At 30.0% G+C, this 17,560-nt stretch overlaps 1 protein-coding gene across 1 annotated transcript; it reads right to left on the minus strand.

Annotated features, from left to right (window-relative positions):
- Positions 1–827: 827 nt before the first annotated feature.
- LOC124827125 (serine/threonine-protein phosphatase PP2A catalytic subunit) lies at positions 828–8,838 on the minus strand. The gene is made up of 11 exons (XM_047300122.2): positions 8,543–8,838; positions 6,111–6,167; positions 5,851–5,934; positions 5,054–5,125; positions 4,367–4,438; positions 3,946–3,986; positions 2,927–2,993; positions 1,748–1,939; positions 1,568–1,657; positions 1,380–1,487; positions 828–1,277 (listed from the first exon to the last, which is right to left on the minus strand). The coding sequence occupies exons 1-11, from the start codon at positions 8,627–8,629 to the stop codon at positions 1,212–1,214; spliced, it is 936 nt and encodes a 311-aa protein (XP_047156078.1). The 5' UTR covers positions 8,630–8,838; the 3' UTR covers positions 828–1,211.
- Positions 8,839–17,560: the final 8,722 nt, after the last annotated feature.

Genomic DNA, 17,560 nt, shown 5'->3' on the forward strand with positions numbered 1-17,560 from the left:
AATTCAAAAAAATTCAAAATTAATAAACATAGCATGAACGCATGAATTCTTTAGTAAGTTGTTTCAAGTTGTTGTAAACACAACAAAAGCAATACTATTATTTGTCTAATTATTATAATATCTAGCCCACCTTATCAACTAATCCAAATTAATCTTGGAATGACTTATAGTTAGTATAAAAGTCAACAAAAATACCCTACATAAAGATATATGATTGGATGGAAATATAAAATAGCTATTATTATTACATGCTTAGTGCCTTTATTTAAACTTCTTGTAAATTCTACCTAATTAACGAACTCAACTACAAATAGTAGTAAGTTGACTCCAAACAATATTAACATGTAATTAATTAAAACAGTAAAAAAAAAGAATTGCAAATAACTCAAGCGTAAGAAGACTTGTCTATTAGTGTAAATTGTCACCACAATAACAGATTCTAATTATGTTAATATTCCCCTCAAGGTAAGAACAGATTCTGGAGAACCCATCTTGGAACGAACCAATTTGACGACATTGTTGCAATCTATTCAAACTAAATGATAATCAAGTTCAGTTTGATTTATGCAGAGTTAGATTTACGACAATTTATATGACGAAAGACATTGTTTTACAAAATACGGCATTTGATTTACCATAGAAGATCATTTTTTTAAGGATAAATAATTTATTAAGGCATACGGTAGTTAGAAAAGCTATTATTTAATTTTTCACTCAGGTTATCCTATCCGAGTATGAATATCATAATCATGAAAATCACCATAGATGCGTCTCTCTCTCTTTCAATTCAAACTCATTTGGTGTAAAATCAAGACTCACAAGGCGGGTAAAGAATCACAAAACACTCATTAAAAGATATGTTAAAGCATTATCCATCTACAGAAACCCACCCCCTTAATAATCCTAAATTAAGAAAAGAAAGGCCAAGAGTTTTAAATAAATAGAGAAGGAAAATTGGGGAAAAAACATTAAAATTGATACATTGCAAGCTGGAATGATACACATGCCCACAATAGCATCGCCTACTGCTCAGCTTCCTCTTGGAAAGATTCAGTTATAATTCAACTAAATAACACATCCAGCGAAGCCTAACTTCGAAAATATAAGTATCAAGATGATTCATGGCTCTGATTTGGACAAGTAGATGAGCTTGCAGATTACTGCAGGGCATTAGTTGCTGTGCTGGTAACAGCAACTAAACCAAAGGAGTATCATAGGAAATAATCAGGCGTTCTCCTGGTTACATCTGGCTCTCCCCTCCTTGGAGCTGGTTCAAACTGAGATTACAAATATAATTAAGAATAGATCCAACATATTGCTTAATGCAAAACCAGCAAAAGAATAATTGGAACACCTAATAAATAAAAGGAAAGCTCAACCTGAATGAATGTGTGTCCTTTGCAGTCATCAACCTCGAGAATTGATGCCATGTTCCCACAACGGTAACAGTAATTAGGTGCACTAAAGATAGTAACCACCTTTTGATCCTGTAACAAGGGACTTATTTATCATCCATTTACCACAACGAATGAATACAAAAACAAACTAAATGATATGAAGTATTTACATGACCCCAGTTATATCCTTCCATAACCAGCTGGTGAGCTCTAGCAATCAGCTTCAAGTTATTGGTATGATTAAATTGCTCAGATATGTCCTACACAACAGCAATTTGCGTAAGCAATAAAAAAAGGTAATGGTGACAAATGAAGATTGTACAACCTTGTTAGATATAAAACTGGATTACCTGCCCAAAGGTATATCCAGCACCTCTAGGAGAGATGCCCCAACCACAACGATCATCCGGATCCGACCACAGAAGATCACACATGGGTCCCTCATGAGGAACTTCTTGTACGCGATCAAAATTACGTATGTTATCGAGGGTTTCAATAGATGGTGACAATCCACCATGAAGACAAAATATTTCAGATTCAACCTACCAAAGTTAACATATCAAACTTAAGCACCATTCAATTATTTAAAAACCGAAATCCATTGAAATACGGGAACTGCAATTGATTGAGCTGCATATCATGAAATTAAAAAAATGCAATACGAGAAAGCTTCAGGGGCTTATTTTTTCAGAAACAAATCAAAAACAAAGCTTAAAAAGAATCATACTGAATTCAGAGTACCAAGAACAAAAGCACACGGAAATAGGAAAGGTTGTTAAAATCGAAATCCTACTAAGGAACAGGAAGGGAAGGGGGCTAACGATCATCAATCGTGACATTGAAAAAAGGATTGTAGGATCCTACAAATTTCATAGTATGTGTATGCTGCATATAAATTCATATTTTTGTCATTATACTACTAATATCTCAATCTCATTTTATATTTTGATAGTAATAATAAAAAATACAAGATGCGGATGATACTGAATGGTTTTATTTTAAAAGAAAGGCCCAAAATCCCGTTTCTTAGGTTTCAGAAACACAAAAGCCACAAACTTCTTCTGCTAGCCCTTGCTTCCACACAGAAAGCAGAGCACAAATAGATCAGAATCATGCTTCAGTCAGATAGATCACAAATATATCAAAATGACTTCGGAACAAAAACAGAAACGAGCAGAAGATTTCAAACGAGATCAAAAGGTTAAAAATTAGATGTAATTGCTGTCATGAGATGGGGCTTCGTGCTTTTTTAAAAGAAATGGGTTATGCTAGATCTAGAATCTCAGTAAGTAACATTCAGGGACCAGGTAACACGTGATTCCTGATCAGGGGAAAATTTTGAGGGGCTGTGAGATCATCCGCTCCAGCAGATTACATGTGGCCACATGGCACAATCTTACATGTAGCCAGCACACTAATTGCACCATCAACCATTGAAACAAACAAACTACCATAGGCCTGAGAATAATGAGAATCTAACAAAATATCCCATGGTACTTTCCAACATTATGAAATGACGGTATACTAACCAATGCTGTCAATGGAAAGTAGTCAAACAAATCTGTAAAGATCTTCCAAACATTAGCAGAACCATACCTGCAAATCAAATAAAAACATTCAATACTAAAGGACTGCACAACTTCAAATATGCAAGCTATAAAAAGAAAAAAAAATATATATACAAAGGATTAAAATGAATAAAACAACAAATGCTATATAAATTTAATCACACCAAAAGACAACAAAAACACACCAGCAAAAGACCATGGTACCACAACACGATATGAATTCCAAATCAAGCTTCACTAAAAAAATTAATTTGGTATACTTTATAATAATATAATATATAGAACTTATTCACTCAGAATGGCAGGACCCACCATCATTCGTATAGGGTCCATAAATTAGTTTGTTTCTCATAACAAGGAATCAGCATGTCAGTAAGGAGCGTTAAAGAGGATGCAAATCCTTAACCATAGAACGCAATTAAAATCATGTTTGTAATTTTTATTAAATCACATCAACCAATGAAGATGCAGATAAAATACCTAAGTACTTTAATTGCTTACTACTTAATTCAGGAATTCCATGTAGCATGCAAGTAAAACCTAACTTAACTGCCAGTGAAAACCTTAATTACAAGGGCGAAATGTTTTCTGATACTGAAGGTTTATCTAAGTAGAAGTCTTTGCTATCTATTGGAGAGATAAATAATACTTTATTTTTCATCAATGTCACCAAGTTGGATAAAGGCTGTTGTTGCAGTTGTTGATATCATCAATTGGGGAATAAGAAAATAACTACCTAATAATATGCTAAAAACGAAAAATAACAATACGAATACCACTTTTATAATAACTTTTAGATCACCTCAGTGGCACGACCAAAAAAGGTAAATTAAATCCATAACAGATAACATGAAAGGAATACACGTTGATTACAGTGCTAATAAGGAATATAGGATAAGCAATAAAAAAATTTAGTCTAAAAAGAAAAAAATGATCCCAAACAAAAGCACCCATAAATAATGAATTTAGCAGGTACTCACTTCCGTAAGCACTCATCATAAAACCCATAAACTTGAGTAATCTGCAACAGAAAGCTAAGATCAGCCATTACCATTCAAAGCTAAAAACATACAGAAAAGACTGAATAAACTATTAAATTGACGATGTACACAATACTATAGTCAGTTGCTTAAAAGAAGTTCTAACTCTAACTACTTTGTGAAATTAATGGTGTAGTATTTTTATATGCAATTTTGGTTCATGTGATACTAAATGATTTCCTCAAGATGGAGGTAAAGCATTCAATTCACAGCAATATGAAAATACAGTAGTATTTTAACAGACAAATCTGTCAAGAACTCAATTGGTACAGACTATGCTACCTCCAAGGGCCAAAATATGATTTTTAATCTAATCTGTAATTCACTACTGTCAGGAAGTTCACGTAATTTTAAAACAAACCTGACGACTTTCATGATTTCCCCTCAGAATGGTGATACGCTGACGATAACGCACTTTAAGGGCAACCAAAAGCTGCATTATTATTTTGGAATTAGCACCAAAAATGTTACAAAAAGAAACACCATCTTAAATATGCAATTAAAAAATAGCAGTTATCAACTTTGTGCCACAAAATCAGTTTAAATGTCATACATATATCCCCACAAGTTGATTTTTATTTATATGTTACTGTAAGACAATGGTATCCCACATGTTCAATAGACACAATATATTATGTACACATATAATATAATTATGGCTTATTAGATGAGTTTGCACTCACTTATATACATTTTAAGTCTAACTTAATCTCACAGAAACTAACTTATAAGATGAAGTTTGCACCCACTTACATAGTATGATGTGGTCATATTTATAGTCAATGTGAGATCTCTAATAATAGTTATAGTCCAACAAAAGGAATGTTCAAAAACAAAACAGCTGTTGATAAACTAAATAATTATCTACTCCTCTAAACAGAATTCAAATCACTAATACAAAAATACTCCGATATCAAATCACCAATGACATTTCATAGAACATCCTAATCAAATAATCACATATAACTTATGAAAAGTAAATAAAATAAAATATTCCATGATGAAGTTGAACTCTCAAAAATAATAAAGTACAATAGTTCATATTTACCGTAACAGTTTCGACAGAATAATAGCCACGGTCAACGTAGTCTCCCATAAACAAGTAATTTGTATCTGGACACTACCAACAAAAATAGTGACTAGAAATCAGTATGTAATCAATAAATTTCATATTTCAACTAGAAGCAAGAAAAGAAATACACACACACAACCTCATATATATATATATATATATATATATATGTATGTATGCGCAAAGAGGGGTTAAAAATAACGATTCACCCAAGAAAAAAATAAACACAAGAATAAATTTGTTTTCAAATTTCAAATAAGATAGTGAGAAGCTGAGTAATGAAATTGATTTAGCATGTTTCTCAAATAAAAATAAAACTTTGGGGCAACTGCATTAGAAAATAAGAATCAGATCAAACTGCACGAGTGTTTCATGACTTTCCATCCAGTATATTACCATTTCCAATAAAAACCCAAGCACAATAATACTCCCTAATTACATGCATGCAAATTTAAGAGTGGATCTACTAATCTTTTGAGACTAAGAAACTCAGAGAAATTTTCTATTGTATTGCTGCTAGCCAAATTCCAAATTAAAATACAGCATCTGGCAACTGGAAGGACCACACTATTGTAAACATTTAATTAAGAGTGTTTTACTATGACATAAGAAACAAATCAAACTTAATTTCACAATACAACGTGAAAGCCACAAAGAATTTCCTGAATTCCAAGTACTATTTATCACAAACTTATAAATAAAATCTATATGATCTAGTCAACATAAATTTAATAGATAAATGTTGAATAACCAACTATCATTAAAAAAAATACCTTTCCTCCAATGCGAAAAAGCTCTGCAAGATCATGAAACTGCCCATGAATATCACCACAAATTGTAACAGGACTTTTAACAGGCTGCAATTATAGGTAAATGAAAAATCCTTTTAGTTTTTTTTTTTAATTTATTCAAAAAACATCATGTGTTAAAGTCCTATAAAGAAACTCATAAATCAAAGAAAAATCCCCTAACCTGAAAAGCAAATAAGTATAAACTAAAACATGCTGACATAAATTATAAAAATTAGACAGACCTGCACATTGCTCTCTTCCATCAAAATCTCTTTTGCCTTATCACACAAGATCCTTACCTGCATACACAAGTGCAGCACGGAATAAAAGTGGGATCACTAAATAAAAAGGAATCACGACACTCTAAATGTCAAGCCTATTTACAGAGAGTAGAGTAAAATCGAACAATTAATAGAATAAAATAAAATAAAATAACCACAATATAATTTATGTTCTGCATCTTTTGGTTTTCTTTTATGAAAGCAAATCATCCTAAATCATATATTCAATAAAGATTGCACGCATTCTATTTTAGATTGAGAGATGAAAATATACGTAGATATGTGGAGTCAGAGAGTCAGTAATGAAGCTAGATATACAATTTACGTGACTTTTCTATCAGAAATTTGTTATAGCCAATATGATGTTAATTTGGCCACAGACTAGAAAAGGTAAAGGTGGATCATTATTTCAAAACAAAACAAACTGGTTGGGAGTGATTGTTTATGTTTAGTTGTCCAATTGGAACCAAATTGATTTGTTCCCAAATAGGAAAAATTGATTGGTTCAGTTTGGAGGACATTTTTCCCCAAAAACAAAGTGTTGTTAATGCAGTATAGATCTGTGAAGTGGCCATCTACAAAATGCAAGATAGTGGATAAGAATGATGCTGTAGCAGAATAGTCTGAAGGAAGGTGACTTCCATGGTGAAGATTTTGAGTGCAATATTGAAAATAAAAAATTACAAAAGTTCAAGGCAAGTTTATGAAAATATCATGAGAGGCATCTTCATCAAATCATCAAAAGTCAGTCTGGATATAAGCAGAAGTTATACAATACAGAGGCAACAGATCAAAGACAAAAAAGGTGAAAACAGGGGCTGAGTTTGCTAAAAAAGGAACAGGATTAGCCATAAATCATGTCTGGACCATAATAATACTTCACAAATGCCAGCATGGAGTGGCCAACCACAAAGACGATATAGCAATTTTTTATAGTGGGTGGAGAGATCATGTTTGAAAACCTAAAATCCCTTTGATTCAGAAAAAAAAATGAGTTTAAATTTCAAAATCACAAAATAGAATTCCCAAAAATCAGTTGCAGTAATAAGAAAGGTAGATAAAAAAAACACAAGGATTTCATCATGTTCCAAATAGTGGCTTCTAGAGATGTGAATTTGTCTGAGAATGGACATGACCTCATCCATGGTTTGTGAGAAGCAAAAACACAACACGACATTGCGATTAAAGCGACTAGAGGATCCTCTAACCCCACATCACCACAATAGCAGGTTGTTGCTACTAACTTTGAAAAAAATTGGAAATTGCTCTGAACCCACAAAATCCTAGATAGCACTTTCTTTTGATTCCCTACATCCCACCCATCAAATACAATTACATGTGTGAATAACAAAATGAAAGTAGAACTAATTGGAAATGTCTAACTTGACTAATAGATGCTTCACAAGATAGGCAGTAGGACAAAGCAGTAAGGAATTTTTGGTCATTAATTATTAACCAGCGCATTCAACTGCTCTATCTATTTCCCTCCAGTTTTGCAGACACTCTACAAGTGCAAGGAGACAAATTAATCCTGCCATTAAATACACCCTTTTTCTAATTGTATGAAAATAAGACAAACATCATGCATCATGCTTAATGTCGTTGTAGCCATGACTTGGATAACATTCCCAAAAACTAAACCTAAATTTCTTCATAATAGAATTCCAACAAAACAAAGACAAAAAGGGAAGACTAACTTCTCATTTAGCATAGTGCCATCATAACTCGTACACACAACTCCCAGAATCAGCAAACTAGGAACAAATCCAATTACCCTAACTTACTGTGATGAAAACACATCTTGTATTTTCTATTTCTTACAAAATCAGGATCACTGTTCTTAACTTGCAGAGTTAATGGGAGGAAGTATTCATTCAATAGCACTTATTCCCCTCCCTAAGGTATGAATCCAGTCAGCCTGCTTTTCTCATAAAACCATACAATACACAAGAATATAAAAATGTATGTTTTCCTCAATTTCAAATAATCCTAAGCCAATGCTAACAATATAGGCTCCTTAAATGCAGAAACATCTAAGTTAATGGTCACCAATAGATTTAGGACTAAAACTGACAAACCACAATGAAATGATATGCTCAAAATAAATTCAAAACCTATAATAACTAGCGAAAAATCTTCCAAATCTGAAGGAATTCTCAAACAAAAGACTCATTCTAGACACCATTACAATTCCATGAGAAGACACATTACACCAAGAAAAACATGTTCAAATTTCATTACAATATCCCTGGATCGATGCTAAGGAAGCAATTTGAACAAAAGACACAAAAGCGATGAGAAACTAGAAGAAATTATCTCGATCGGCCTGACATTTGCTTAAAAAATTAGTAAAATTCAGAAAGAAAAAATAAATAAAACTATCTGAACATTACCTCTTGCTCGGACAAGGGTTTGCACTGCATGAGCTGAGAAATCTGCTCATCGAGGTTTCCATGTGAATTCGAAGGCACCGAATCCATGCTCTAATACTCCACCTCCTAACCTTGCCTTGGCTTACCGAGATCGTTTGATGAATATCCTCTCACCGAATCGATGGAAACCCTAGATCTCACTAGGAAAACCCCTTTTGCCTTTTTCCTTTGTGTTTATTGTTTCTGGTTTGAGAGAGAGAGAGAGAGAGAGAGAGAGAGAGAGGTGAAAGATGGTGGTGGTGAAGAAACCAAAGCATTGGAGGCTTCCGTATGCTCGTTTTGTTCGATAACCACTCCTTTTTTCTGAGGGCAAAATTGAAATTACATATTGGAACTTCACATTTTGATTTTAAATATTGCAAAGTTCTTTTAATTAAAATGCACCAACTCCCAATAGTAATTTTATATTTCTTTGTTGTTTAATTAATATTTTAGATTTTTAGGATTGTAGAAAATTTATGTCTTCACCAACAAAATATATACATTATAATTTTAGTTTATGATAAATATTTTATATTCTAATGTATGTTGTTTTTAATCCTTAAATATTTAAATTATAAAAAAAATCATTTTAAATTGAGATAAAAGAAAGACAATTAAAAGGGCCACACAATTAAAAAGGTAAATATATAGTTAAAAATAAAATAAGTATAATTTAATATGTTTGAGATAGATTTTTTTTTTAATCACATGAATAGTTTACAAAATAACTAAGATGAATTCCTGTTGTTCCAAACTAATTTAAATTTTGGGATAAAGGATACACCATGATACCCTGACATTGGATCTATCTAAAGGTTATTAAAATAAATTTTAATTTAGTAAAAAAATTGTTGTTGTAAACACTTAAAATGTAACTTAATTTTATACTTTTAAAAAGGAAAAATGAATTTGTGCACTCATACAAAAACTCAAGTAAAAATCAAGTTTTTTTATTAGAATAGAAATAAGAAAAAGTGCCATTTTTATTATTGAGTTTATATTTTTTTAGAAATATAATCATAACGAGGATAAACTAAAAATTATATTGAAAAAAAAATATCGATAAAGGTATATAGGATTTAATTTGTAATATTTTTATTAAACACGGTTTAATTTGTATATTACATTAAAATAAAATATATATAAAATTAACTTTCAATTTATTAGAATTTTGTTCCTATTATAATGATTTTTTATTGTTAGTATTCATACTCGGTGGGTTCACGTATTATACTATTGTGTCTTATTTAAATGGGATTAAAATTAATATTTATATTAATTTATAAATTTATTCAAATGAAACATTTGTACTACTTTCATATTTAATATATGTGATTTATAATTTAAATAAAAATAATTTTTAAATAACAATTAAATTATATATTTGTATGAAAAAATATTAGTGTGGAGTGATAATAATGTATGCAACTATATCTACAACAATAATATTTTATATTGTTTTCTTAAAATTAAAATATAATTAAGACTAAGATGTATAAATATATACATAAAATATGAGAGTTATTTTTATATATTGTGATATAAATATATAATTGATAATTGAAATAAAATATTTTTTCAAAGATAACTAAATTAAAAATCTCCATGAAAAAAAATATACTGTGAAACAATTAAAATGTGTATGATTTCTATTTAACTAATGGCTTATGTTTTCTATTTCAAAATATAATTAAGGGTAAAATGAAAATATAAATTTTGTATATAAAATAGAAGAATCCTTATTGTGTGTTATTAATAAAAAAAGAGCACCTCTTATCCTTATATTTTTTTTAAGAAAAAAAAATTAACAATGATAAGTAATTACATAAGAAAAAATATTATGTAGCATATATTGTGTTTTTGAATCTATGTGTATAATTACCTAATTTATTTATTTTTTTTTTGTTTTCCAGTACTAAAATGAAATTAAAAATAAAATAGAAATATATAATGTGTGCTAAACAGGAAATCCTTTTATATATATCATTAAAAATTATATATTAACAAAACACCCTCTATGTTCATTTTTATTCACTATGTTGTCATTTTATTATTATATAAAAATAAGATAATTAAACATAATGTATTGCACATTTATTAAATTTATGCTGTGATAGAAAAAATGTAGTTAGATGCAGAAGGTAGAGAGATGTTTTTTTTTTTGCCAGAAGTGAGGTCACTTTCTGTATTCTCTATATGCTCCAAGAATTTTAATTTCTTTTTTTTTATATAATAAAATTATTTCATTAAAATTGTTTAATATGACTTTAAAGTGTTATTAAAATTTATATCATATATGACATTAAAGTATTATTAAATGTAAAATAGAAAAATAGTTTATATAAACCAACAAATCTTTATTATATACTATTATAGATTATAAATTTTATCAATGTTTTTATTATAATATTGATGTTATTATTATTATTTTTCTACTCAGATTAGTTATATTATTATTTAAATTTTAATATTTTGAAGTATAAATTAAAAAATGTCTTCTTAACTTTTAAAGTTAGTTATAATTTTACTTTTTTCATACAAAATTTAATTTTACAAAACTAATTTGAATAGAATTAAGGGTAGAGTATTAGAATTAGTCTATATATTTTGTTATTTCAAATAATATCAAAATATCAATAATGGACAATGTCTTTATATCTTAAAATTTTAGATAAGTGTAACATCTAAAAGAATATAGTTAATCATAGAATCTTCTATAAATAAAAATAAAGAATAGTTATAGTTAATCATAGAATCTTCTATAAATAAAAGTAAAGAATAGTTAACTAAAAGAAGACATATAAAATATAATTACAGTTATCTAAAATATAACTATAAATTAAAACTTTATATCCAAAATATCTTATATTACTAGTAAATCTATAAAAGAACTAAGGTTCTTTAAAAACATTGAAAATAAATTGGACTTTATCTAATTGTCAACATTTGCATCATCGAGTACGTTTCACTAAAATATTTTCTCTGCTCACACCAAATAGGTGATCATTGCCAAGAGAAAGATTCACACAAAACAAACAAACACAAGCAACAAGATAAGCTAATTTTAAAAGACTCAAACATGTCATTCAATCAATTCAGAATATAACAATTTCATTCTCAAAGTCCATCATAAACCAAATCCACATACATATATCTAGACTCTAGACTTGATCATTTGGATACATGTATTAGTGTCAAACTCTTAAGGGACATGCACATGTGTGGTAAAACAACAAACTATCACACAAGGTTAATCCATCAAACACCTATGGTCAAAATAACCTTAGACTAAGGATCTCCTGCTATTCCTCACCACATAATCATCCCTCTCAACTTGAGATTGGGTGGCTATTGGAGTGTCAGAAACATTCCACCATTTTGGAGCCCTCACAACAATACATTACACTTAGCATGACCTCAAGATTTTCTCCATGGAATTCCTTTTACCACATACTTAAATTGAATACACATCCATCATTACCATTCAGAAGGAATTCATGGTTTATCACGAACTATACATAACATTTTAAACAAACACACACTAAAGAGTGTATCTAGATAATTTACAATAAGCTTATATGCCAAAACGAATATTGGAAAAAACCATTGAAGCAAGAAAAATTGCAATAAGAAAAGCTTTGCAAAGGCTCTTGGCGTTGAGCGGCACATTCTTATCATTGAGCATCATTCTACTTGCAAAAATAACGATTGAGTGCCACCTCTGTACCACTGAGCATCAAACCTCTCGGCTTTCTACTGCTTGGGCATCGTTGACTATCGTTGAGTGTCATACCAAAAGATGAAAAACCTTGATTTATGATTTGGTTGTATTCACAAACCTACCCAAAATGATCAAATTGATATCTTTAACACTAGAATTTATTCAAAACATGTTTATAACTAAAATTGAGTACCAATTTGCTTATTTGGCTAGGAATTAGCCTCAACAGATTAAATGAACAACTCAGAAGCTCCCAACTTAACTTATACGTGTTACAAATCAAATTTTAGTATTTAAGTGGCTAAACAAGTAAAAAAATGACTCAAAAACAGAGCTCAAACATTTAGCTTCTCAAATTCACTCCTTTAAAGTTTCACTTGTCAAAACCATAAAGTAGGCCAAAAGCAACCCAAAACTCAACTTTATTAACTACATCAAGAAGTAACAATGGACTTCAATTAATTATGACCTTATAATCTCATCTCGAGTGATTTAAAGAGTCAACAATCAACAAGCATTTACATCAAAGTTCTTCTAACTCATATAGCACACATTTAGTTCAATTCAAGCACTCATACTATCATAATATCATATTTCAGCAAGCTATCTTTTCAATACCATACCAATTCAATTTCATTTCAAATAAAGCACATCAAAACAAATTAACAACTTACTAAGACTTTATAAACACACAATTAGTTTTCCTTACCTGATTGGAAGCCTCAACAACTCTAAGACACCAATAACCACTCCCTCAGCTCACATAACTCTATCTACACCTACAGATCATGAAATCATGATCATGGTATGTGGTTAGAACCACTGATCAATAGAGAACATACCATAAAGCTAAGGAGACACATGCGACATAAGATTGTTCACATACATGAAAGAGAGAATACAACTCAAGAAAAATAATAGAAATTAACTTACTCTTTTAAGAGAATCGATTGGATAAAGTGAAGATCTTGTTGTCGCGATCAACTAAGCACTTCATGATCTTCAAAAATATGATTATGTGGTTGGATTTTGAAAAGAAAAGGCAATGGAGACTCAAAGAACAATTTTTAGAGAAATAGTTTGTGTTTTGAGTAATAAAACCCTTAATGAAATTTTTATTTATACTTTTAATTGTTTAATATTAAAATAATATAGTCTCATTATTTAAACACCATAGTGACTCTTAAGACTAAATTTTCTGGATTATCACAATAAATGTTTCCATAAACTATTTTTATGAGAAGAAATAGTGGGGAAAAAATACTAAGTTAGACCCACTTTTTTTTTTTTTCTTTTGCATGATATTGATTATTTTCTCTTCATTCCTCTCTTTCCATGTTTTCATGTATTTCACAATCAATTCTTATATATACAATATCTCACTTCTTAGGATATTCTTTACCCAATTAAATAACAAGAAGTTTTATTCTAAAATATCTATTAATTCATTCTTATATTAGTATTTGTGTTTTATCATTTTTTTCCAATTGAAAAAAACTATCTTAGGAATTGGTTTAGCTCTTCATTAAAATTTGAAATTGCTTGGACGGATATGTGGCAACTAAGTTTATGATTTGGAGTTCTCACTACTTTCTCACAACAATGTCGTACAATTAAATTTCAGATAAGAAAGATATTTGTGTATTTTAATTTATTTAGGTAGTGAGTAATTATAGAATGTTTTCTATTCAAGTTTAGGTTGAATTTGAAATTTTAATTAAGTGAATAATAAAAATTGTAGATTTGTATGTAAAAAAAATCTATATAGAAGTTTAGCTTTTGATGAAAGAGTAAAATTGTAACATCGTTTTAACGTCACTATAGAGCATCACATATTTAATAAGAAATAATAGTTAACTTAAAAGAAAATATATAAAATGTTATTACGGTTATCTGATCATAACTATAACACCAACTTTATATACAACGATATTCTAATATTAAGACCTACTATATTGAAGCTAAAGGTTTTAATAGAGTTTTATAAAACATCAAATATACACATGAAATTACTTATATTGTATGCATTTGTACCTTCGTCATCCAACACTGTTCAACTAAAACTTTTTCCTCTATTCACACCATTAAAGTGATCATTGCAAAAGAGAAATATAATCATACAAACAAACAAAAACAAAATAGTAAGCTAATTTTACCAAAGAAACATCCATACAATTAAGTTATGAATATAACATTAAACACTCTTAAATCAAACAAATCATAAGTATACCCATTGCCTCTAGACTTCACTGTCTGAATACATGTATTAATACCAAACTCTAAGGGTCCATCACTTATGTGTGGTGGGACAACTTGCTCACTCAAGCTACCACACACAAGGTTAATCCGTTAAATATTTGTGGCAAAAAAAAAGTCATTAGACTAAGAACCTCCTGCTACTCTTTACAACATATCACACCCTTCTCTACTGAGACTCAATGGTTATTAAAGTGTCAGGATAATCCCAAATACGAAACCCCTACATCAATACATACACTAAAGAGCACCATTACAATCTCTGGAAATTCTTCTCACACCACATGCCTTACATAATCAAAACCATATTTACAATCCATGAATATCATTCCCAATTCCAAATAAGCATGCATTGAATTATTTTAAACCACTTCAAGCAAAACAGGAATTAGTACACACAAAACATGCACTAGCTTTGCAACAGGGAACACTCGGCCAAGTCTAGCGCTCAGCGCCAAGTCTAGCGCTCAGCGCCAAAGCTCTCGTACTTTCTTTCATTTAGCACTAAAACCTATCGCTCAGTGAATTATCAGTAAATTAAGTTATAGACCTACAATGGTAATTGACACTCGGCACTACCTACCACTGCTCAATGCCAGACCATTTGCACTTTGGACCACTCAGTTGCAAAAGTGGCATTCAACGCCATACCAATAAACTACACATTCTCAAACTTTGATATGATGAACCAAGTACCAAATCAGTGACCAAATTAGTATTCCTAACTCAAAGACTTATCCAAATATGTGCTTTAGTGTTCAAGAGAATACCAATTTGTTTAAACAACTATAAACTTAGTTTTATCAACTCAACCAAGCCAAATTAATTCTATAAACACATTCATTTTGGAAACAACATATTTCAACACTAATATCAAATAATCAATACCTAATTTCATCCACTGACGACAACACAAGTGCACTATCAAACATCAATCCCACAAAAATATGTATATTATACCACCAATTTAGACAATTTCAAACATGTCAAACTACATTCTATTATAAATCTTAAACAAATTTTCACAATGATAAAATCAAATCAAACATTAATTCCAAATAAATCACAACCGTTAATCATGCACACACTAATAAGATTACATTAGAACTCAAGAGCAATGGTATTTAACTTTCCTTATATGTTAAAAGCTCAAGTTGCTCTAAGAGACCTAAAACGACTCCCTCACCTCAAGGGACTCTATATATTACTACAAACCACATAAGCATGATCTGAGTACGTCATTAGGACCATTGATAAACAAAAAGTACTATAGAGGACTCAGAGAACACATGTGCTGACCAAAAGCTCACATGCATAAGAAAAGTACTAAACCAGAGAGAAAAACAAAACTAACTCTTATGCAAGAATTGATCGGACAGAGTTAAAGACTTTGTCATAGTGATCACTTAGGTACTCTATGATGAATAAGGCGTGAGAAGACTTAGAGAGATGGTAAAAAATTCTCAAGAGACATGTTTTAGAGAAATAATATATTTTAGATAATAAAACTTACTAACTAAACTTCTATCTGTATTTTTGAACTTTTAATATTAAAATAAGTCAATTTTATTATATAGAACATCATATTACTTGTCATACTCAATTTTCTAGATCTTCACAAAAATTATCATTTTAATTTATACTAATTTCTACATATGTGTATAATATAATTATTCTTTTATACATGTTTAACTTGTTAACACATTGGGAAGAGAATGAATTTTAGTTTAAAAAGAACATAAAACATTAAGCATTTAAGATAATTTTTTAATTAAATTTGTTTTTTGAATTGACTCTCTTATAAATTATATAATTAATTTAACTATATAAACTATTTAAACATTGGTGTATGTTAGTGCAGTGATAAATGATAAGTTTTGAATGTGATTGTTTAAGTCACCTTGTGACACATATATTAATTTGATTATGAATTTATTAATAAAAGGTTGTGGAAAATATTACATATATGAAATATATGCATGTACACTAATATTATACACTTTTAACTTACTATGAACTATGAACTCTGAGTTTGGATACCTTAAATGTTTATAATAGTTAAGTATCAATATTTGATAAAACATCCTTAATACAAATATTGTGAAAAGCGTTAATAATACTTTTTATTGAATATTCTAGGTTTAGATTCATGTGTTGATTTTTATTTATACAAGATTGATTATATTTATATATATAGATAGATAGGCACTCTAATCACAATTGACATTATTATACCATATTGGATTACATGGATTATTTTTGACATAAGAAAACATATCCAACATATTTTCCATTAATAAGAGTTAACTTTTTTGTTTGCGATTTCAAATTTACATATAACATCCAAAAATATAGGTGAAAATTATATATAAGAGTCATCACATAATAATAATATAAAAGTTTCTGAAAATAAAGTTAACTTACAGTTATCCTAAAATAACTAAAAATTTAAAACTTTACAAAATTTTATTCTAACATAAAACTATATACATGACCGAACGTCCCTACAAAATTATACACAAGACCGAACGACCCTAGTCTAAGCAGCTGGGTCCTCTCCATCCAGCGTCTGCTCCAGAGAACCCTCTTCATCCTCTGCTCACACTCACAGGATGATTATTGCAAAAAAGGAATATCGAACGGACAACATATACAACATATACAAGATACAAAAGAAGGGTAAGCTAGTGAAATCACTACAATAAAATCGCATATTACCGAAGGTTTATTACCGAGGGCCATTTGCCCTTCGGTAATGTCTGCTTACCGAGGGCCGTTTGCCCTTCGGTAATGTCTACTTGATATTCGAACCACATCTTCATTTAGCCATTCTTTGGAGAGATCCACCCGCACACATTTCTTTTTCTCTCAAAGCTTCCCTCGTCTTCGATCCATATTTCAAGTTCATCCGCTCAGATCTTAATCCGCCCAGCCATGGTTAGTCTCTAGATCTTCATTCTCCTGTACATTTCTCCCTTACCTCGGCCTAATCCACCAAAGAATCCATTTTTCACCGATTG

The sequence above is a fragment of the Vigna umbellata genome, chromosome 9, assembly GCF_029865625.1.
Source record: "Vigna umbellata cultivar VRB3 chromosome 9, Vumbellata_1.0, whole genome shotgun sequence".
NCBI lineage: Eukaryota > Viridiplantae > Streptophyta > Magnoliopsida > Fabales > Fabaceae > Vigna > Vigna umbellata.